Consider the following 22,085-nt stretch of genomic DNA (forward strand, 5'->3'; position numbering starts at 1 on the left):
TGTACATGAATTATCTAAATATTTAACGTTTGGTGGCACATAGTAGCCCAAATACCTCCTGTTATACCAAAAAGAAGGAAAAAAATCAAATAGATATGTAGAAATTATATTTCATGGACAAAAAATAAAAGGTTAATAAAAGAAGTATATGGGAAAAATAAGGATTAATTTTTAAAAAAAAATAAAGATAAACTAAAGTTGCACGATACTTAAAAAGAGATTTAAAAAAGTCAATATTTCAACTTGTTTTGGAAATGGAACTATTTTCTTCAATTCATAGGACTGTTTGGCTTAAAATATATTTTATATTTTAATTTTATTTTCTTTTACAAATTTTTACGCTACTATTGTTATTATTATTTAAAAATATTAATATTGGAAACGGTAATTTGTCAGTATATTATATGGCTTGGTATAAAAAGTTTAAAAATAAAAAATAAAGTAAAAATAGATGGCCCAGAGAAAAGGAAAGCCCATAATATATTGGGCCGGAGATCCATAGATACATATATAAGTGCGGTAGAAGGTGAAGGAAGTGGTGTGTGTGTCTGTTGGTATTCAGAAACGATGAAGGGAGAAGGAGAAGCAGCATGCTCTGAAAGAGAAAGGAACTTTAACTTAATGGCCAAAACTGAACTCTGCCGGAGATTCAAAAAAGGCGCCTGCGCTCATGGCTCCAAATGCAACTACGCCCACTCCACCGCCGAGCTCCGGCGTCAACCCAAATTCTGCAGATTATTCCTTCAAAACAAACACTGTCCCTACGGACGCACTTGCCGCTACATCCATTCCACTTCCGCCACTCCTTTTCCAGGTACTACATTCCTCTCTTCTCTTAATTCAATTCTTATTATATTTCTTAACCCTATCTATCTATCTATCTAACTATCCATATCCATTTCCACCGCCATGCATGCTCTCAATACATCTTCACTAAACAATGCCCTACTTTGACTACATCTTCTTGTTTCCGACGTCAATTCAAACATATTTCTATCACTAATCATACCACAAATTATTTTCTCCTCTACGATTATTATGCTGCGGCTCGCTCTTCAATTCACGTCTAATTCATATTTATTATTTCTTTCTTCTAACTTAAAAAAAAAAATTAAAAAAAAAAAACGCCGTTATATTTGCGTGAGATTTAGTTGAGACAAAGGACGCAAAAACTATTACATGATTAATCTGTGCGATTGAAAAGATTCATTAAGAGAATGTTTGGATATATATATTTAGAACTCTTAAAAACGTTTTTAATTTGTATCCTAACAGATTCGGTGTACTCTATGTGACTTAAATTAAAATTTTTAATTCTTTTTTATAAATTAAAAATGTGTTTAATTTATACCTATTAAGGGGAAATTGGTCAGGATCACGTGGTCTCATGTAATAATTTGTTGTGCCTAACCATGTAATCATTTTTTTTTCATTGGTGGCTTCTCTCGATTCCAGTTGTTCAATTTTTAGACAAGATTATTTTAGCTAAACATAAAATTATAACGAGGATTAAACTTAGGTCTTCATGCTTCTAACTATCTCAACCATTCCCTTCCCAACAACTAAGCTAATAAAATTATATATACATACAATTTGGTTTCCGTCAATTTTAATGTAATATCAAATCAAACTGTTTCTTTTTTTTTTTTTGGATTCAGTTTGACGTTTATTTTTATTTATTTTATTTTATTACTTTTCAAAATTGTTTTTAATTTGACAAATAACAAAAACTAATAATCAGTTGACTGATTAACCAGCCTTAAAGATAACATTTACATAATTATAAATAATAAATAAAGCAATTACATATCATGTTTGATAATAACTACATCAGACGTTTTATAAACTATTTATAGTCAATTAAGATAATCATATTATGTTATTGTCATATACTTATAATTTAATACTCTCTTTAACTTATATATAACAAAAATAACTAATTTTACATGTGTATCAAGAAACTTTTTTTTAGATGCATTTAATTTTTATATAAAATATGTATTACATTTTATAATCATATTCACGATAGATAGGGATGGCAAAACGGGCCAGCTCGGCCCGTTTTAGCCCGGCCCGCCATTGGCCCGCCAAAAATGGGGCGGGGCAGGCCGGCCCGCCAATGTAAAACGGGTTGGAGATGCTGGCCGCCCCGCCTAAGATCGGGCTGGCGGGATGGCGGGCCGGCCCGCTTGCAAAAAATAAAAATAAAAAAAAATGGAAAAAAAAAATATTTTATGATCAAATAAAAAAAATTGCTACAAATAAATAAATATAACCATATGAAATTAAAAATGCATACATATTGTACATAATATATGTTCAACAAAAACAAATTACAAACTTAAAACAAAATCAAATAGAAATTAGTCCATTTACACCAAAATCAAAACCAAATTATTTATAAACTAAATTTTTTGATAGTCCACAAAACAAGTTTAAATACAATTAATTAACTTTAAATTTTTATTTTAAGAATATTAGAAGCTCTCTTGAAAGAAGTTGTCTCTACTTTTTTTCTTAATCATCTTGATCCTCATCTTCTACATCAAAATAAAATAAACATAAAAATAATTAAATTAAAAAAAAATATATGCGGGCCGGCGGGTTGGGGCGGGCTGGCCCGCTATTTGGCCCGGCGGGTTGTGGCGGGCTGGCCCGCTATTTGGCCCGGCGGGTTGGCGGGCTTGCGCAGGCGGGCTTGACGGGTTGGCGGGTTGAAATAGTTGACCTGGCCCGCCAATTTTTGGCGGGCCAACTAGCCGGCCCGCGGACCATGGCCCACTTTGCCATCCCTAACGATAGATACTATTCTTATTTATTATCATAACAATATTTTTAGATTAAAAACATTAAATGAAGTTAATTTAACTGCAACTTATTTATATTTTAGTCCAATTTTTTTTAATATTTTTTACTTATATACAAGAGATGGAGTATTCAACACCCACTATTAAAACTTTAAAATATTAGTATGTATTGTTATTAGATTGATATAAGTATGTCTCTATAAAAAAATATAAGTATATGTGATTCAGTTAAATATTAACAATAAGAACAAAACCAAACCACTACAAAGAATGCGCTTTTTTTTTTTTTTTGGTTTAGTGTGATATTAAAACAATTTAGTTTGATTTTAAACACGGCTAATCATTAGTCAACACATATAAGCTCTGAAATCCTCTCAGAAGCCTTTGCTCACGGATACATATATTTATTTTTATTATTATTATTATTATTATTATTATTTATTATTATTATTATTATTATTATTATAAGCAAAAATGTTGGGTTTGATTTGATGGTACACTATAAAATATTTGCCTGACCTGTTGTGATTCTATAGAACATGGGACTGTGTTTGTGTCCAACGTAAATACATAGTGACCCGTGTTGTTTGAGAATGCAGAATTAGAGAAATTTGATCGGCACTCTTGTGCAGAATACCAGAGAATGAAAACTTATGTGGCTGCTCCAAGTGATGGCTACCCTTCTGCAGAACACAGGATAATGCAAACTTCTGCTGCTGCTGCTGCAAATGTTTCAACTAGCTCTTCGCAAAAGAATGAAGCAATACCATCATATGCTGTGAAGCGCAGATTCAAGGATAACGAGTTACAGAAGATCAGTCGCATCTATGCGGATTGGATATGAGATGCGCCCTGTTCAACAAACTAGCTGAACTAGTGGATAACAACACTAAAAACTAAAAACTAAAAACAGCTTTTTTTTATAGAAGGGTAAAAATTCAAGAATCAAGAGTTTTGCTTCACTACCAGTTTGACCGGGTTTGTTTTGAGGAATATGGTTCCGTTTTACTTTCAGTATTTCATGCAGACATTAGAAAGATATACATAGATCTCTTTGTACATTCATGGCAATGGCCCTCTGTTATACCCCTTTACGATTACAAAAAACTTCAAAGAAATTAAAATCATAACCAGTTCATATTCGGATATTTCCTTGTACTGTTGGAGCAGATGTTCATGAAGTGTTGTATCATAAATTTCTGCCAGAGAACGGTTCAAAATAGATGAAAAAATATATATATTCCTAAGAAAGGGGAGCAACGTATAAAACGAGATCTCCGAGGATATGAAAGAAATGTATATCTGACCTTTTTTTTTTTTTTTTTTTTTTTTCTGGGGGTACATAACTTATTATATCTATGATTCCTGCATATTATACTTTTTAATTTTCAATAGTAATAAGATATCCACCTTAAGGTTCTTATGTTCTTGAAACATGAATAATATTTATTCATACAACAAATGTATTTTTATACATTCGCTTTTTTTTTTTTCCTGTCTATCACATTACTTATTTCACTACGCACTTGTATATATATATATATATATATAATATTGAAATATTGATACCAAACAGTTTAGAAGGGCCATTAAGCGCAAAGCATTTGCATCATCCCGTGAGCTTTAATTCTTGAAGTTTGCTTATTGAGCCTCGACTGCACAAGTGCACATGGCAAACGACGGAATAAAGACCGATCTTTGAAACTAAATTAAGAATGACCAAACAACATTAACATCATCCTTCCAAGTCGAGCCATAATATCATCAGTGATGATCTATTGCTTTGCCACCCCGTGAAGTGTGATCTTACCACCACGTAAAGGTGATTCTATTTGAATCCAAAATCATTTTTACACATTCACAAAGCCAAATGGCCTCTATAGGTTTTCACGACTAAGCTTTTATACACGTCTCTGTTGTGTTTTATCTTATGTGTGTCACCAAATTAGTGATATTTTAAAAAATTCTTTAAGCTCAAATAACACTGATTTATGCATGAACACAGAAGGAAAACATGCTCTGATACTCAGATATTTATCTTTGGTATGATTACAATATTATTGAATACAAGAATTTGCATTAATGAAATGAACGATATGAATGAAATCAGAAGAATGTTGATACATAATGAAATGCAACAGTTGTTTTCTTTTGAAGCTCATGTATTATTCCCAGAGGATTTTACCCATTTGATAGTTGACCGGGCCAAGGCGTCCATTGGATCAATACATTTCTTGAGAAGAGGGTCGTCTGGGGGCAAGAGGTCCCGCATATCGTCAGAAGCAAGGATAACAGAATTTGCTGCTCTCACCAAAAGAACTTGAAGTGCAATTCTCAATAGATTGCATGCCCCTTCCATGTCCTTTCGGTTCAAAGCTTCAATTGCAGGTATCACTGTGTGCTCCATTGTTGCTCTATCAGGCAGTACAATCTCAAATCCCTGAATACAAGTAAATGAAATCAACAGCTTTCCAAATCTCTATTGCTTGCCAGCACAATTCAACACGGCCATTCAACCATTGCATAAAAGGTGAAAAACAACTAGTGCATTACTATTTACAAGTACATTCTTGAAAGTCAAATCCTTGTTCATAAGCAAGAAAATGATAAAAAAAAATTGCTATTCGGGTTTTTAGCAGCAGTGGTAAGTGGTAATGCATGGCAGTGCACAGATGTAATAGTGGTTGAATAAAGATGTAACCAGGTAGAATTCTTCCAATGTTCTTATTCTCAAACATGAAGGTTTAATAATTAGTGCTCTGAATACAGAGAGATTATTCTTCATAAGGGAAAGATACACCGATGAAACTAAACCAAAAAACAAGAAACAAACAGATTAATTAATGTGTGTATTAAGGTCATGTAAAACATTTATGAAGTGTATGTTGTATACGGAGTTACAAACGAAAGATTAAGATCCTGTACTACATTACAAAGGAAAGATTAAGGGACGATACTTCCCTCCTTCTGAGGTTGTTTTTGTGCTCTAACTGCCCCAAGAAGCAAACCTAAACTATGATTCATTTGACCCTGTTAACAACTAAACATTTAATTGCATGTTGATCTTAGTTTGATCATCGAGAAATTCTTTTTTGACAGGAAATAAGTAAAGGTTTTACTGAAGAAATTGGATCTTCAGTAATCACGAGAAAGAAAACACGGTTCCAGCGGTTTCATTTTGCACATGAGAAATGTTGTTGGCACTTGTTGAACAAAGTTAAGAAACAAATAAACAATGCAAACAAATTATATTCTCATTGCAAAAATGTAGTCTTATTGAAAATAATAAAATCGACAAGTCATGAATTGCTAAAACATTAAATTAAGCATCTCAAATTTGACAAAGTTTGAAATGTTCATTAATCAAACATTAAATTAATGTTCCAATCATAAATGGTAAGTGATAGGTTCCTATAATCTTTCCAATCTTAAATGGACATAGATCTGACTTGGGCCTTCACATATTATATTATTGTTATGAAATTTTACATGTTTAAACCTGTAGAAACTCTATCAAAAATGCTGCAGTTATTCAATACTTATAAGAAGCCAAGAAGAAAGCAACAAATTTTGAAAGGATTTTGTGAAGGTCAACATCATATAGTGTTCTGATTTCTTAAAGTTATAATGTGAAAAAGCAAGACTGTAATGGGCATTCCTCACAGAAACTACATTGACCAAGGAGCTATATATAGGGAGAAATTACTTTGTTCTGAAGTTTAATAGAGCATATACTGTATTTAAGCCTAGGATGTAGTAATAACATATGGTGTTGTTGTTTATGAGAGCAATTTATTGAAAACAACATAGAGAAATTACTTCATTCTGAAGCTTGTCCTTATAAAAACCAGCACCAATAGTTGCATTTGTTGCAAGCACTCCAATCCGCAGAGGACTACCGGCTTCAAGTGGCTTTAACTTGGCTTCCTTGAGCTCCTTTGCAACGCACTCGGCCATGTGAAGGAAAGGAACAGAACATCCCTCAGACACTTGTTCATACCAAGAATGTGACACATTACAAGGCATCACTATGCAACTAGCCCCAGAATTCTCAAGAAAAACCCTCTTATTTCTAAGGCTTTGCACAATCAGAGAAGAATCCAGCTTTAATGATTCTGCTTTACTTGTGCTAGAAACAAAATAACTCCTTTCATAGGACAGAAGCTGCTTACTCAACACAGGATCAGAACACAGCACAAAAGGGCTGGAATCTCCTCCATCTTCTGAACTCAACTCCACAAGTTTTCTCAAAAATTTGAGAGTGGCATCCACAGATACCCCTCCAATTATACCCACAGCACTTCCCTGAGTGACAAAAGGAACAACCTTTCCTGAAACAAGGTTTGAGCCATGAAGCTTCTCAGAAAATTTGCCACTTTCATCTGCATTCAAAATAACTGAAGATGGGGGTGTGGCTTGAACTTGGCACCACCTTGTTTTGCACAAGTATCTACGACTAGAAGTAGTTACATTTACACAACCTAAGAGTAATGTTTGGAAAGGGTAACTCAAAGACATCACATCCAACATCTCCAATGCCACAGAAATTTGAGAATTGGAGTTCCCTCAACTCAAAATGGGTTTCTTATTTCTTGTTTATGCAATTTACAACCCCATTCGAGCTCCAGAGTAAGACAGTGGATGAACAAGAATCATCCTATAGAAAAGCCCTTGTGCAGACATGTGGCTTCACAGTTTCACACCAAACTCTCTCACTTCTCACCTCACAGTAAAACACACCATGCTTCTCTTTCTCAAATAATGCACTGTTAGACCATCTACAACAGTTCAACTACCCTACACTAATTAAACTAATTTTTATTCAACCAACAATATCACTTGAAATTTAACAATTGTAATAAAAAAAATATTATACCACATGTATCCTCCAACAGAACTAATTACCGGTAAAATTATTATACACGACAAAACTTTATCTTCAAATATTTAACATAATTATATGTTTAAGACTCAAACTCTAACATCATAGATTATATCGAAAGAATCCTTATCAATTAGTTTCTATACTTGTCGGTAATAAATTTCATTTTTAATAATATATATTTAAAAATTCAAAATAAATCTTATAACTAAAAATTCTTTGAATTCATGAATAAGCATTATTTATATAAACAAATTATATGAAAGCATTAAGAGACCATAAATACCTCACTATTAACACATGACTAAAGTAAGTCATACTCACATTGATGAATAACCAAAACAATAAATAAATTTTTGAGTGAGGTTACTAAATTTTAGTATAGAATATTAAATTAATGTAACCTTGTAGATGTTTATAATAAGTTAATCATATAAACATATTTAGTTGTTTTTGTTGATTATCTCTGTAGCTTGAAGGTAGAATCAGCAGTGAATGAAAACTTCAAATTATAACATGGTTAATGAATGTGGACAGAGTTTAAAGAAGGAAAAGTTTGTAATCTTTATGAAGCAAAAAATAAAAGTTAAGGGTGAGGAAGGATTTCATCATATACCAAAAATTCCTTTTTGTGTGATTTGATGAAATGGCAATACCAATTATTAACAAATGGACCAAAAGAGAGAACAAGTGGGAAGCATCGAAGAATGTTCTCGCCATGTGCAGCATAGGTGTCACGTTTCACATTGGTTGTATCGTTCTCCTTTGGGCCCCACCATTTCTCAAATAATCAAACAATTTAAATTACAAACTTTCTTTCTTTACATTACATTTCAGATAATACTTTAAGTATCATATGTTTTGGTTTTTTTCCAGGGAAAAAGTCACTACATCTGGGTTGCCATGTCTTGGGCCCCGGCCCATCAAGTGTCTCTAATATTGTGGCCCATATTTATACTTGAATATTTATAATAACCATTCAAAATTAATTGCCAGTGATATTAAGAAACATGAAAAGGCAAAACAGTTGCCTTTAAGAAATTTGTTCATATTAAAATAGATTAAACTATAGTGCATATAAATCCCTTAAATTTAATTTAACCAATCCTTGAGTAACTAAACCTTTTTATGTCAGTGGATTATGCTAATCAAATAATTTTAGTATTAGGCAAAAAAAAAGTTTTAATATAAACAAATTTTGGGTTTTTTTTTTCCTTTTCATTTTAATTATATCTAGTATTTTAGCATATGCAATGTATAAGATACATGGTTATTTCATATAGCTCTAGTTTATAATAAATAGATAGTTTTGAATATCTAGAATATTATAATTAAAATTTATAATAAATAAATATTTTAGAACATGTGAATTATATCTTTGATTTATAATAAACAATTTATATTATTCTATAAGATTATTTTTAATTATTGATATTTTTTACACCATTTATTGATATTTTTAATATATATATATATATATATATTCAATATAAAACTAAAAAGGAAAAAAAAAAGTTAAATTGAAAGGGATGAGAAATTAAGAAAATAATTATTCTAAATTATATAGAGATTATTAATTTAAAAAGACTTCTTCCTAAAATTAATGATATACTTAGATGAACGATATTTTATTATTATTATTATTATTATTATTATTATTATTATTATTTTGGTGTGAAGATAAACGTTACATCAAATGTGATTATTATGATGACTTGTAAGTAGACGGAACCAACAAAAAAGAGTAAATATAATGATCATTCAGCATAGCAAAGGATTAACATTCTACAACCTTTCGTTATTCCTTTAATCCATTGAACTTTCCGCACTCTTATCTAGTTTTTTATTTTGTGTGTTTTACAAATTACTATATCATTAGAGAATTAGCGACAAAAAGCTACTTAAAAAAGCAATATTTTTTTCTTATTAATGTGTAGTTTGTCTAAATCTAACATCTTCGTTCTCTTTCTTGAACCACAAAACAATGAATGCTCTCAATAATCTAACTTTAATCCTCACATTTTGCATCATCTCATTTTCTGCCCTCTCACAAACAATGCCAAAAGCTACTCATCCTCAAGCCATCAAATTTTCCAACTTCAATCAAACCCAACAAGTAAGAAATTTTCATATGCTCGCAAATACTAACATATATACAGTAGCTTTTCACCCTTTTATGTATAATGTATAATAACTTATTAGTTACTCACTCTCTATGTTCTCTATTATAAGTAAGAAATAAATAATTTTATGTATATTCAAAAAATTATTTATCTGTATTAAATTTTACTAATTTTATAACATTCTTCTTAAATTATTCTTATTATAAATGTCAAAAGAAATAGTGTAACTGAAAGGTCATATATTAAAGGAAAAATATTTTAAGAAGAATACCATTAAATGAGATGAAAGTAATTAAAATTTGTTTATATTTAAGAGAGAAAAAATGTTTTTTTATTATAATAGAGAAGAGAGAAAATGTAATATGAACTAATTGTATTAATTGATAGAAAGAACATACATAAAAGGGGTACTCAGATTTCAACTGAAGCACTTTCAAATCTTCTCGCATATGAAATTAAATGTTACATGTATTGTATATGCAACATGCAGATAAATGGAGATTGTAGGTACAGTGTCACCATGAAGACAAGTTGTAGTTCTACTTTCTACGTGAGAGGGCAAATAGATCTTTTATTTGGCGACATCTATGGCCGTCAGGTCCATAATCATATACATGTTTCTCTCTGCTCTTAAATTTTTTTGTTCACAACTCAAAGTGAAATTGACCTAATAAAAAATGCATATCTATATAATGAGTAATTGATATTTTGGTTTGTGACTTTGGTTTATAATCAGGTATATGTTCCACGATTGGATGGTCCTTTGGATTGCTCTCTGAATGAATATGAGGTATATGGACCATGCATCTCACTAATTTGTCATTTGAACCTACACATCACTGGAGACACTGATTTGATTCTGGAGACAGTGAGCATATATGACTACCTCCATGATCCTGTTACATTTTACTTCGACACATATATTGATGATGGTGGTCCCTATGATTTTAACTATTGTCATGATTATTAGTACAACGTTATCAAATACTATTGTATTAATTGTGAGAAGAGGTGAGTACAACTTTTGGAGATTAGGATACCCTAGTTTAAAAATTTACTAAATAAAATAGACAAATGTTTTTTAATTTTGAATTATCTAGTTAAAAAAAAGTGTTAAGTTTCTTGTTTTTTAACTTAACTGCGTTGATTCTCTCAGAAAAAAAAACGTAGTTGATTTACGAAAATAGATATATATTTATCTATCAAAATGAAACTTACTCCTAAGATTTACAAAAACTCATATACTCTTCTTATAAAGTAGTACTTAAATAATTATTCTGCTCAATATAATATTTTACCGAATACAAATCTAACTATTTAATTATAATCATCACGATTATATCCTTAAGTACAAACTGAATTTACACTTCTTAAATTTATGAAGTGTAAAACTTACGTCTATGACTTAATTTAACATAATTTATTGTTCTTTATTTATTTATTTTTAATTTTGAAATATAAACTATTGATTAAATCTTTGTAGAAGTTTTATAATCAAGTGATTATAATTTTTTATAATCCAACCTGGTTAGCAATATGAATGATTTCAAATAGGATTCAAGCAATTTTGATATTATAAAACTTCTTTGACGGTGTCAAGAATTAGAGATATTTTTTTTTGTTTTTTTACAACAGAACTAGAAAGATTGTTAATAATATTTTATAAGTAATACTTGTATTTAAAAAATTACACAAGCTTTGGTACCATTTTAATATTTCTAATGGGATATTAATATTGTTTTTTTGTTAACATTTTCTTCGATACCCATGTTTTCCAACGCGAAACGTATCCACCTGTTTCGTTACTGTTGCCGCAATTCACGGAATGTTATGTTATGTTAGGTTGGATGAAAAGAAAATACAAAGAGCATCGTTACAGCCTTTTTTCATGCAGCCACGTAATATGTAACTGACCTGTCCTCCAAAAATCTCAGCCACCAAAAACGGAGGTCGAAAAACGCTCTAAATATTAAAAAATTATTATTTTTTAATAAATTTATTATAAAATAATTATTTTATAATAAATTTATTAAAAAATAATAATCTTTTAATTATTCGAACAATTTTTCGGCCTATATTAGATATAGTATTTTCCAAATACAAATAACATGTATATTCTTTTAATTTGTTGAAGAGAAAAAGAAAATTGACTTTATACTATCCTTTCAATTTTCCATCATTTTGATTTTAATTTGTTTTCTCCCCTCTCCACTTTCTTTTCTTCATTCATTAATCCCGCATCAGTTAAATAAAACGTGTTATTTAACGTAAATTTCAAAAGCTAAAGAAATAGCTTGTGTTGACCGTGAAATTGATGCAGTGTACTGTGTACGTGCAATGCTGAATGATAACCAAACACACACTATTGCTGCAGCTACGTTGCAATAACGCACTATTCTCCATCGGCTATGTGAACTAGACTAGTTAATAGATTCAACGAATAATGTTCTTACAATAACTTTTTCAGACATTTATGGTGCATTTGATTTTTATAAAGTATCATAAAATTCATCATACAGAAAAAAAGTTAAAAAGTAAAAACCAGTTTAATGCTATAACCAAAAATTTAATTATTCTCTTTGTATTTTAATTTCATAAACTTAAATTATTACTTCTTACAATTAAAAATATTTCATTTTAATTTCTATACATATTTACGATAAACTTTATTTTTTAGTCTTTATAAAAGTAAACTGATAACAAATCTTCATTTAGAGACGAGTGGATGGTACTCCCACCAAAATAACGAAAACAATGAAAAAGAGCGTGGTATTTTTTTATAGCAAAATAGGAGGGCTTGAAACTTGAAAGTAATGTTCTTATTAATACAAAGTGAACAGTATATTAGCAACAGCTAAAACAAAAATAGAAGAGGTTATGAGAATATTGACAACCAGTGTATTTCCTTTTTCTGATCCACCAGCAGACTTTACATGTGTTATGCCACTCAAAACCTTTAACCAAACACATTCTGTTGCCTTCTTTCAAGAATTCAAAGGTTAACTACAATTGCCATCGCATAATTTACTTTCACAACCTCTGCGCAACTCTCTCATACAAATCACGAGGCCAATTCCTCTTTAAATTATTTGCGATAAAACTCGCAATCTGCAAAAATAAAAATAAAAACATTTAGCCATTATGAAACAAGAGCAGATCCCATCAGACACCAAATATAAAAGCTTGACATAATCAGCTGAAAGTATAAATTTAGAACTACAACAGATAGATTGTTAAAAGGCTCTACCACTGACAAGGAAGCTTCATAAAGTGCTGGTATATGTTATACAAAAATCAGAAAACAGAACAAAAGAGTATTAACTACAACAAAATGGATTAAGGGCAGAGGATAGCTATTAAATGTAGTTGTCACATAAAAAAATGAACATAGATTCGTATTAACATGTTAAGACTAATTTCTAGGAAAGCTTCAAGATATGGGTTATATTTTCAATGACCATAGATTTTACAATACCATATGAAAGGCGTAAACTCATTAGTTCTGTGAATACTCCCGACACATCAATTTCGAAAAGCAATAGTGAATTACGGTATTTCAACAAAAGCAAATAGAGCAAGGATATAGCCCAACCAAAGAACGGGATCTATGAGATAATACCTTGGCCCTTAAGGCACGAAGTGATCCATCAGAGTCTGTCACATTGTCCAGACAAGCGAGAGCAGCCTTCAAAAGATCTGGAATACAAGCTTGGACATGAGGGGATAAATTTTCAAACACGTCACCAGCAATATCAGGTCCTCGGGGATCTAGAGGAAGAAATGGAAGCTTAGCAACTTCCCTTAATGCATCAACATAATGCCCCACTCTTGCTAATTTGTGAATTGACAATATTGACTCTAGTTGTCGTAACACAGTTTGCTGCTCAAAAACGTGATCTCTCTCTTGAAGACTGTAAAAAAGAACTCAATCAATCAATCATTTTACTAAAGAATGGAATGGTACTATGTTACATAGAAAGAATAATAATTAATTTGTATAGTTGAATTTTATAGAATTCTCATTGAAGAGCCAAAATCCAAATGCTAGGGTCTCCAATACATTAAAATGCAGCGTCTTCAACATCTAAAATCATTGAGTTGCAGCAACACAAGCATTAGTCAGGCATATTGGAATTTCCAAGTCCGACTTCTTAAGAATACCAAACACCTAACAAAAACTACACACCCATGGAATCAGAAAACCAAATCCTACATGTAGTACATCCTATTTACCAGACTATCATCCCTCTGCAGCATCTGGACTTCCCATAATGCAGAAGAAAGCATTTGAGGTCACTCCACAATAAAAGATGAGTGTAAAGTTAAAAATATTTCAGGGTGAAATCATCACAGAATAAGTTATAAACATGCCTCTAGGGTTCATACATTTCAAAGAATAAGAAGAAATAGAAGCATATCAATATCACAGAGCCATATCCGAAAACGAGGAAATAAGCAGGAGCTTCAATTACCTGACATCTGGGTAATAAGTGTATGTCTCCAAAATTTCATTGCCAGAATGGATGAGGCCAGCAGTCTGACTCTCACCATCTAATCTTCCACGGAAAAGGGAACAAATAGCTTCAGAGAGGCACCTATTGATGGTATCCAGTGCCATTGAGAAGGAACCCACTCTCTTCTGAATTTCTATAGACTGAAGCAAAAACATCGGGTATTGGTAAAACCAATATTAAGGTCAGATGAAAAGCCAGAAATCCACAAAAGATTTGTAACAAGGCAAAGAGAGGTAATGAAAACCGGATGATAGAAAAGTAAGAATAACACTATTGGTAAGATAAATCTACGAGTATAGACAAAAAACAAGAAATATAATTACAATTTATATGAAATCACATATTAAACATTGAAAATAAATGAGTGAACAATATCTCTGAATGCATTAAAGAATAATTTATCTTTTCACCAGAAAAAAAGGAAGGCTAAGAGGTCAAATCAAAATGTGATCTAAAATCGGAATGGATCCCCACTCTAGCTACCTCTAGAACCTGATTGTGTTGTGTAAGATACTCCTTATCAACCACGTAATGTTATAATTTGTAATGGATCTCTTCTATTTTCACCCTAAATTAAAACAGTAATATATTTTTTGTTTCAATTTAAAACAGTAATATAAGAAAGAAAGAAATTACCTTGTCATACATCCCAGCCTCTTGACACTGACATGCAGCTTCAATTAAAAATTGTTGTCTTGCATTGGGATCAGTCACAAAACGTCCCAATTCACCTTCTTCTCCAGCACCTCTTGCACCAAGTAAAAGATATATGCCTCCATCCCTTAACAATAATTCAGTTAGAAGCTGCTTCAGCATCAAATTTCTCTGCCTTTGCTGATCAACATTACCCCTACCAGTCCATGACAACTGCCCCCCACCCACTGCTGCAGCAGCTTGTGCGTAATATTCTAGTGCCATTTGGAGATCACCAAGACGCAAATACATAGATCCATACTGCCTGATAATGGTGGACACTTCTGCATAAGCATCCATCACTCCCAACTTTTGCCCAGAACCAGCACCTTCAGAAAGGACCCCATGGTCAGCTAGCACGATTGATAGGTGGGCAGCATCAATGTTATATCCTTCATCACCCGCTTCCTTAGACAAGTACAATATGGCTGGAAGCAATTGAATGCTTAAAAGCAAGATATAGGGATAAACCAGAGGATCTTTTCCATTCTTTGTATAATATGAGGGCTCAAATTTATTCAGGTAAATTTGTAAATCATCCAAACTGTAAGGAATCAGACCATCACTTAGAACAATGGATGAAGGTCCACTAGAACAATCCCGCACAGCTGACAATTTGAACCACAAGAAATCCTCTATTGTACTAAAGAGATTTGGCTGATCTCTAAGCAGGCGATCAATATGCCTTCGAGAACCTGATATGATGGCATACAGAAGTAACTTTTTCTTGTCATATGCAGTTCGACCTACCCGGTCACCAGTTCTCAACATTCTTTCGCATTCCTCTGATGCAGCAGCTGCAACCTCTTCTGGCACCATCCCTCCAGTATTAATCCACTCTGTGAGCTGTCAGAAACAAGTAAATTATTAAGAAATAATACATCATAAATTAGTAAATAAGAAGTGACTGCAGTATGTACCAAAGGAGAAAATTGATGCGAAGCACGTGAAGATAGGGCTACATTTCTTGCTTCATCATAATAACCAGACCTCAGGCAAAAATATATCTGTCACAAAAATTAATTAATCAATAAGTAAATAAACAAAATAGTGCATGATTGGCTCATCATCAGTATTAATTTCAACAAACAAAAAGGAATTAGATATTATCAGTGAACAGAGTCAAGCCAAGGAAAAAAAATATAGCAAAGATAACAAGTCTTTAGTATAGCTAGTTTTATAATCAGATAAAGTATCTGAGACCTGCTGCCATGTGGTATCAACAGGAGGCTGCCGCCGAGCATCACCAGCATCAAAATCCAGTACTCCATAATCCCTCAACCGAATCTACTCAGCAATAATTAAAATCAGGGACCTTTCAAAAAAAAATAAATGTATGGCATTATTTATAATACACATTTTTCAAATTCAAACAAACCCGAAGGAAGGCATGGATTCTTTGCAAATTCCCAACTCCACCACCAAGAGCAGCCTACCATAAGATAAAAAAGCAAGAAGAAATTAAGTGTTGATAACAAATACAAATTCCTGTATGCTCTCTATCTTGTATGAATAAAGAACGGAAGACACAAAAAATGAGAAGCTTGCAAAGCATTTCACTATTTGTCGAAGCATATCCCTCAAAAGCATAGCATGCAATCGCAGGGAGTCGACAGTCAAGAAAGGCAGAATTAACGATCTAAAAAAATAGGTAACATTACTAGAAAAATTATCTCCAGACAACATTAGTAGTACTAGTACAGAAATCCTGAATAACAAATTACTTGAGCAGGATGACTTTGTATGGTATCCATTATGTGCTTCTCATGTCCCCATTCAAGGTGGCGTCTTGCACCAATAACCAATGACATCCTTTTTGAAACACGTTGCGGGGTTGAGTCCTCACCCATCAGCATCTGTTTCAATAAGCAAAGTTATAGAGAATAAATAAAATATTTACTTTGCCACAGGTAGAAGCAATAAAGGTGCATGCACAAGTTTTTCTTCCTGTTTTGTCTTAAACATAATAACAGTATACAACAACCTGAACAAGGTGCCATATCTTTCGCATCGTTACTGATTTTCCACCACTAGCATCAATGCCCAAATTTTCATATGCACCCTTGAAAGCTGCAGCAGGCTATGAACCATGAAAAAAATAATTAAAATTAACATACAAGAATGTATTTCCGGAAGATATTACAACAAAAATCTGAACATATAATGTGCTATTGTTTATCCAAAATGAAGAATAGACATGATATTGCATTAAAAGTTCAAAACATTAGTTTCAAGCCAATTAATATGTTGAACACAAAGGCATAACTTTTAAACTGGTAAAACGACACAGTTTTCAATCTAATATAGAAATCTCACTACATATTTATGAGATGGAGAAAGCAGGGGACATACTTTAAATGGTAACCCAGACTCCCTTGCTCTATTCAGAGTCTTCACCACCTCAGCATAGACAGATGCCTTTTTCTCCACAATAGGTCTTCCTGTCAGAGGAACAATCTCCATGCTAGGCATACCAGATGAGACTTGTGGAGTAGAAGACACAGACGCAATCTGACCTGGGAGGGTACCCACACTGCTGTTAGCAGCAATGTTTGTCCTAGGTAATGTTGAAATTCGACTTAAACTCTGAAGGAAATCACGCTTTTCTTTTTGCCAATCCTCCTGTCAAACAGTAAATTATATTGACAGTAAGGAAGGTGAGCCACACAATAACAAGAAACCTATCTTAAAATATAAGAATGGAGTAGAATACTCATCCCAATTAAAAAACTGCAAATATGAAATAAAATTATTTACTCACTGCACTATGCTACTTCATTTCATATGTGAAGTTCCACATATTAACCTATGCAGGTTCAATAGAAAGCAATCAGCTAATAGGGATGCTTTGGTTTGTGAAAGTTAAGCAGGTCAGCAGAGCTAATTGTCATTGTTAAGAGTTGAGACTGTTAGAAACTATTAAGTTGCACAAGTTAAACAGAACTATTTATTTTTCCTGGTCCTTTTGTCTAGAAAATGAGAAATTTTTCACAGAAGAATCAATAAGAATTACAAAGGTTAGCAATAATAAGAATTAACAAAGACACAGATATAAAACATAAAAAAAAATAAACAATCTTTTTAATATAATAAATCTACTCAATCCCTTTGTCATAATCAAGTCCTATTCAAGGCATTTTACTAGGACTTAACAAATAAAAGAAAAGAAAATAATCAAAATATAACTATATAGGACAGACTTATTATTTTCACCAAGGCAAGGGAAATACAAGAACAAATCATGTATGCAAAAAAATGGTTTACCAATACTATCCCAAGGATTCTTATGTTGGTAGTTTTATGAACATACGTTATCCAAGGCATATTACAAATTGCCATGATTACACTAACCTCTAAAACTTTCATCATGTAATCACTGAAACTCCTGAGATTATCCTTTTGAGCTTCCTGAACAGCAGAGACCATTGCCATTTCATGAACCTGAGAAGAAAACACAGTACACAATATTGTCGCAATTCCATTCAAAAAGGACCAGGTGTGCAGAGTAAGAAGATTTTCTTGGTTTTCCATAACAAGTAACAGAGCTTCACATACAAACTTAATAATTTTGCTTATAGAAATAAATCAAAGGGGGCAACAGACACAAACAGCATTTAGATATAACAACCATGCCACAATACCAAGCTCATCCGTGAAAAGTAAAAACTACATAAAAATGAAAACAAATAATAATGCAATGAAAGAATTCAAAAACAGAATTCTTACATCATATAGGAACAAATATTTCTCACTGTTTTTGTGGACATTGGACAGAGAAAATGTAAACGAAAAATAGAGCATATAGTATCTCACACTGATAAAAGTGATCCAAATTGAATTATTCTAATGCCTAATTGTTAATTAAATGTTACAATAAATCCAAGATGAATAGTAGGCAATCTAAAAAGTGAAAATTACCTGCTGCAGATACTCTTCAACACTTGTAGCCTCAACAGGAAAAACATCCTCAAAAGTTGTCTTCAAAGGGGGAAAAAGACAAAATGTACGCATAAGCAATATAGTAGCCATATGAATTAAGTAACAGAAAGAACCACAGCAAACAACTTGACATGAACTTTCAAGGGAAAATTATGTTTGCTAACAACAAGTTGTATCAGGAAAACAAGCCTGTGACTTAAACTATAGCAGTGCAGAAATTTCATGAAACCTATCACCGAATGTTCAATGTGAAAAACATTGTAAAGTTGATATTAAGAAGTACCTTCAGTTCAAATGACTTCAGATCCCTAGCAAGCTGCTCTGCATTTATCCCCTCTCGAGCAAGGAGCCTGTCCATGCAAAAGAAATAAGAAAAATGATCACAATAATTGACCAAGTTCATTTAATCACAAAATTTCTGCTTTAAGGAAATTATTTTGGGAAGTAAGAAGATGATCTCCATTTTCCCTGGTAAGAAAATGTGAAATTAAAGGGATGCCGCTTTAAAAAAGGGCTAGAGGGAGACCAAAAGAGCGTGGTGTGAAGGGAAGTGAGAAATGGGATACTGTTTTGGAGGGTTTAAGCTAACCATGGGACGCCTCATGAATGCATGATACAAGATTAAGTTTGGGCAAAATGAAAATCTAAAATCCAAGAAGCCAACACCATTTGGTAGAAACAATGCTTGGCCAAAAATTAAAAATTTTTGTAAGTTCTAACAACTCAAAGAACTCCAGATAGCCACAACATCATTTGATATTTTTTATAATGTTTAAATTCTACATGATTGAATAATTCAGACATAATAAAAAAACTTGCAGCACTGGCAATCATAATTCATAACCAAAGAGTACCTTGTTGCAGCAATAGATTGCGAAGGTGCTTCAGTCCTTACGGTCTTGGATTTAAGCTTCTTGGATAACGCTTCCAGTTGATCCAAGTTCCTCTGAACAATGTAAAAAGGTGAATTCAAAACCAGAGATCTCGAAAGCCATATCTAATCAACAGTAATTCCTATTCTTCTAACTAGTGACAATTCTCACTGACAGAAAGAAGCAATGCTCATCCATTATCTCGGTCAAATTGAAGCTATCATTGCCTCGGTTCACAACCGAAATACACTCACACTCAGCTTCCAACTTCATTTTATGCATTCATAAAACTTAAACGTGGCGAAAATTTTCGTAGCAGTTAAAATAAAAGAGTGAAAAAAATGCTTGGAAGAAAATGAAGTATGTGGAAAACGAAGAACACAAGTTGAATCGGTGGCATTGAAATGAAATTGAGAAATGGAGAATGAAAATGAAAAAGTGTGAAGTGGGTGGGTTTGGAAGAGAAGGAAACCTGAAGGGGAGGGAACTGAGCAGAAGGAGCAGCTTGTTCGAGAAGCTTGGTTGACGAATGTAGGAGATCGGTCCAACTTTCGTTCGCCATGGCTCGCAAGAACAAGAACAAGGGTTTTAGTTTTACAGACACAAACGTTCTTAAGCCCTAAAATTTGAAAACTCAGGTTGGGTTCTGCACAACGGAGATGCACCCTAACCAACGGGTTGTTTCAGACCAAATATACCAATTTATAGTTATGTATTATCATAATAATTTTTACGTAACTTTAGTTCTTTTCTTTACCTAAAGTTAAAAGTTTAAATCCTGTTTTGTGTATGTGTTGCGTTAAATTTTGGGGTCAGTTATCTCACTCTTTGAGGTGCTTTTATTGTTATCAGCCCTAATCTAGAGACGATTAAAAAGATAATAATAATTTTTACACAAAAGTAATTATTATAAAATTAAATAATTTTATCATATAGTAGTTAGTATAATTAAATTATATTAATTGTTGAAGAGAAATTTGGTCTCTACACTTTATACGGAAAAGATTTACATTTAATTTCTATGTGAAAAATATTTATGAATTGATTATCTTATAAAAAAATACCAATGATTTTAGTCAATGATGAAAATTAACCTTTTAACTTATACACACAATATGTTATTCTTTGTTTTAATCTTTATATGAAAAAATTAGCATCATTATAATTTTAATAAATGGTAGGAATAAATTATAAATAGTTTATAGATCAAAGATAAATATAAAACTTTTCATGTAATGAAATACCAAATTACAGTCAACCATTAACCTACTGTAAGGGCAATGACTTAGTGTTGGAAGGGGGAACAAATTAAAAAAGAAAATCCAAATATTCTTGAATATTTTTTATTTTAATTATATATTTATTTAATTTTCTAGATGGTGAAGTATGGATGAACCAAAAGACAAGATCTTTGATGATGCAACACAAGTGAACCAAGAAAAATAATGGTGTTTGTTTACTTATAAATATTCTTAGATCCAAGTCATTAAACATTTCAATAGAGTATTATTATGGTAAAAAGAGGCTGTTTCAACACCCAAAGATAATATTATTCATATAAAAATAGGGTACTAAAAAAATATATGAAATTTGTAAAATTACATTGGAGTTTAATAAGATATTACATACATAAAATGTTTTTAAGAATTTAAAGTGTAAATGTTTCAATTTATATGAAATCCTATATCATAAATAAGGTAATATATTGATAAGAGTTGTACACTTATGTTGATTAAGTATTGAATCGACGAGTCAAAATAAGTGTTAGATGATGATTGAAGTAATCGTAAGTCTTAACTTGAAATTTTTTTACATAATTGGTCTACTTATCAAAAAATATTTTTATATTTGTATTGATTTGATTGTGTTTTGAAATATGTCTGTCATAACATATATAAATAGATTAAAATTAGTATTTTAACCATTACAATATATAGGATTTATATATATATATATATATAACTATAGTTTTTAATAAATAAATACTTTAAATGTATAAATTTAATTTTTATTAAAATTATATCATATAAATTATATTTAAAATTTATGATAAATAATTTATATTAGATATATGAATACTTTTAACGGTTGACAATTTTTTTTAAAGATAATATTGAGATAAACTCTTAAAAAAACTATCATTAATAAATAAAATAAAAAGCGTTCTCATTTAATAATGATCTCTAAAAACACGTTAGTTTAAGATACTTGTACTCATTAAAACTTATATACATAGATAAATTACTATCTCCTTT

At 31.7% G+C, this 22,085-nt stretch overlaps 4 protein-coding genes across 6 annotated transcripts; 2 read left to right on the forward strand and 2 right to left on the reverse strand.

The window, feature by feature from the left end:
* Nucleotides 1–440: 440 nt before the first annotated feature.
* Nucleotides 441–4,127, forward strand: LOC109805785 (uncharacterized). 2 transcript variants are annotated; one of them, XM_020367988.3, is made up of 2 exons: nucleotides 441–814; nucleotides 3,407–4,127. In XM_020367988.3, the coding sequence occupies exons 1-2, from the start codon at nucleotides 568–570 to the stop codon at nucleotides 3,649–3,651; spliced, it is 492 nt and encodes a 163-aa protein (XP_020223577.1). In that variant the 5' UTR covers nucleotides 441–567; the 3' UTR covers nucleotides 3,652–4,127. The 2 variants fall into 2 exon arrangements, with proteins under 2 accessions (XP_020223577.1, XP_082921683.1); XM_083065557.1 differs by having other exon boundaries at nucleotides 3,440–4,127.
* A 676-nt stretch (nucleotides 4,128–4,803) lies between these two features.
* On the reverse strand, nucleotides 4,804–7,579 carry LOC109805780 (aspartate-glutamate racemase family). The gene is made up of 2 exons (XM_020367983.3): nucleotides 6,627–7,579; nucleotides 4,804–5,247 (listed from the first exon to the last, which is right to left on the reverse strand). The coding sequence occupies exons 1-2, from the start codon at nucleotides 7,335–7,337 to the stop codon at nucleotides 4,966–4,968; spliced, it is 993 nt and encodes a 330-aa protein (XP_020223572.2). The 5' UTR covers nucleotides 7,338–7,579; the 3' UTR covers nucleotides 4,804–4,965.
* A 1,960-nt stretch (nucleotides 7,580–9,539) lies between these two features.
* LOC114916360 (embryo-specific protein ATS3B) lies at nucleotides 9,540–10,950 on the forward strand. The gene is made up of 3 exons (XM_029272866.2): nucleotides 9,540–9,805; nucleotides 10,303–10,410; nucleotides 10,549–10,950. Exons 1-3 carry the CDS (start codon nucleotides 9,674–9,676, stop codon nucleotides 10,780–10,782), a joined length of 474 nt encoding a protein of 157 aa, XP_029128699.2. The 5' UTR covers nucleotides 9,540–9,673; the 3' UTR covers nucleotides 10,783–10,950.
* Nucleotides 10,951–12,609: 1,659 nt separating this feature from the next.
* LOC109805778 (nuclear pore complex protein NUP93A) lies at nucleotides 12,610–20,512 on the reverse strand. 2 transcript variants are annotated; one of them, XM_020367981.3, is made up of 15 exons: nucleotides 20,303–20,512; nucleotides 19,813–19,904; nucleotides 19,242–19,308; nucleotides 18,938–18,997; nucleotides 18,371–18,460; nucleotides 17,372–17,641; nucleotides 17,004–17,099; nucleotides 16,744–16,875; nucleotides 16,398–16,451; nucleotides 16,223–16,306; nucleotides 15,940–16,026; nucleotides 14,963–15,865; nucleotides 14,285–14,466; nucleotides 13,432–13,723; nucleotides 12,610–12,920 (listed from the first exon to the last, which is right to left on the reverse strand). In XM_020367981.3, exons 1-15 carry the CDS (start codon nucleotides 20,390–20,392, stop codon nucleotides 12,843–12,845), a joined length of 2,577 nt encoding a protein of 858 aa, XP_020223570.2. In that variant the 5' UTR covers nucleotides 20,393–20,512; the 3' UTR covers nucleotides 12,610–12,842. The 2 variants fall into 2 exon arrangements, with proteins under 2 accessions (XP_020223570.2, XP_029128696.2); XM_029272863.2 differs by having other exon boundaries at nucleotides 17,001–17,099.
* Between the last annotated feature and the right edge of the window lie 1,573 nt (nucleotides 20,513–22,085).

Source organism: Cajanus cajan, chromosome 10, assembly GCF_000230855.2.
Source record: "Cajanus cajan strain Asha chromosome 10, NIPB_CcT2T_4, whole genome shotgun sequence".
NCBI classification, from domain to species: Eukaryota; Viridiplantae; Streptophyta; class Magnoliopsida; order Fabales; family Fabaceae; genus Cajanus; species Cajanus cajan.

Bases quoted from the DNA above. Each gene is read 5' to 3' on its own strand.
- LOC109805785 (XM_020367988.3), top strand. From the start codon at position 568: ATGAAGGGAGAAGGAGAAGCAGCATGCTCTGAAAGAGAAAGGAACTTT. The intron at 815-3,406 runs GTACTACATTCC...TTGAGAATGCAG, and splicing joins TTCCGCCACTCCTTTTCCAG to AATTAGAGAAATTTGATCGG.
- LOC109805780 (XM_020367983.3), bottom strand. From the start codon at position 7,337: ATGTTGGATGTGATGTCTTTGAGTTACCCTTTCCAAACATTACTCTTA. The intron at 5,248-6,626 runs GTAATTTCTCTA...ACTTGTATTCAG, and splicing joins AGGACAAGCTTCAGAATGAA to GGATTTGAGATTGTACTGCC.
- LOC114916360 (XM_029272866.2), top strand. From the start codon at position 9,674: ATGAATGCTCTCAATAATCTAACTTTAATCCTCACATTTTGCATCATC. The intron at 9,806-10,302 runs GTAAGAAATTTT...TGCAACATGCAG, and splicing joins ACTTCAATCAAACCCAACAA to ATAAATGGAGATTGTAGGTA. The intron at 10,411-10,548 runs GTCCATAATCAT...GTTTATAATCAG, and splicing joins GCGACATCTATGGCCGTCAG to GTATATGTTCCACGATTGGA.
- LOC109805778 (XM_029272863.2), bottom strand. From the start codon at position 20,392: ATGGCGAACGAAAGTTGGACCGATCTCCTACATTCGTCAACCAAGCTT. The intron at 16,876-17,000 runs GTTGTATACTGT...TTATTGAAACAG, and splicing joins TATGGCACCTTGTTCAGGTT to ATGCTGATGGGTGAGGACTC. The intron at 14,467-14,962 runs GTAATTTCTTTC...TTTTTGCTTCAG, and splicing joins AGGCTGGGATGTATGACAAG to TCTATAGAAATTCAGAAGAG.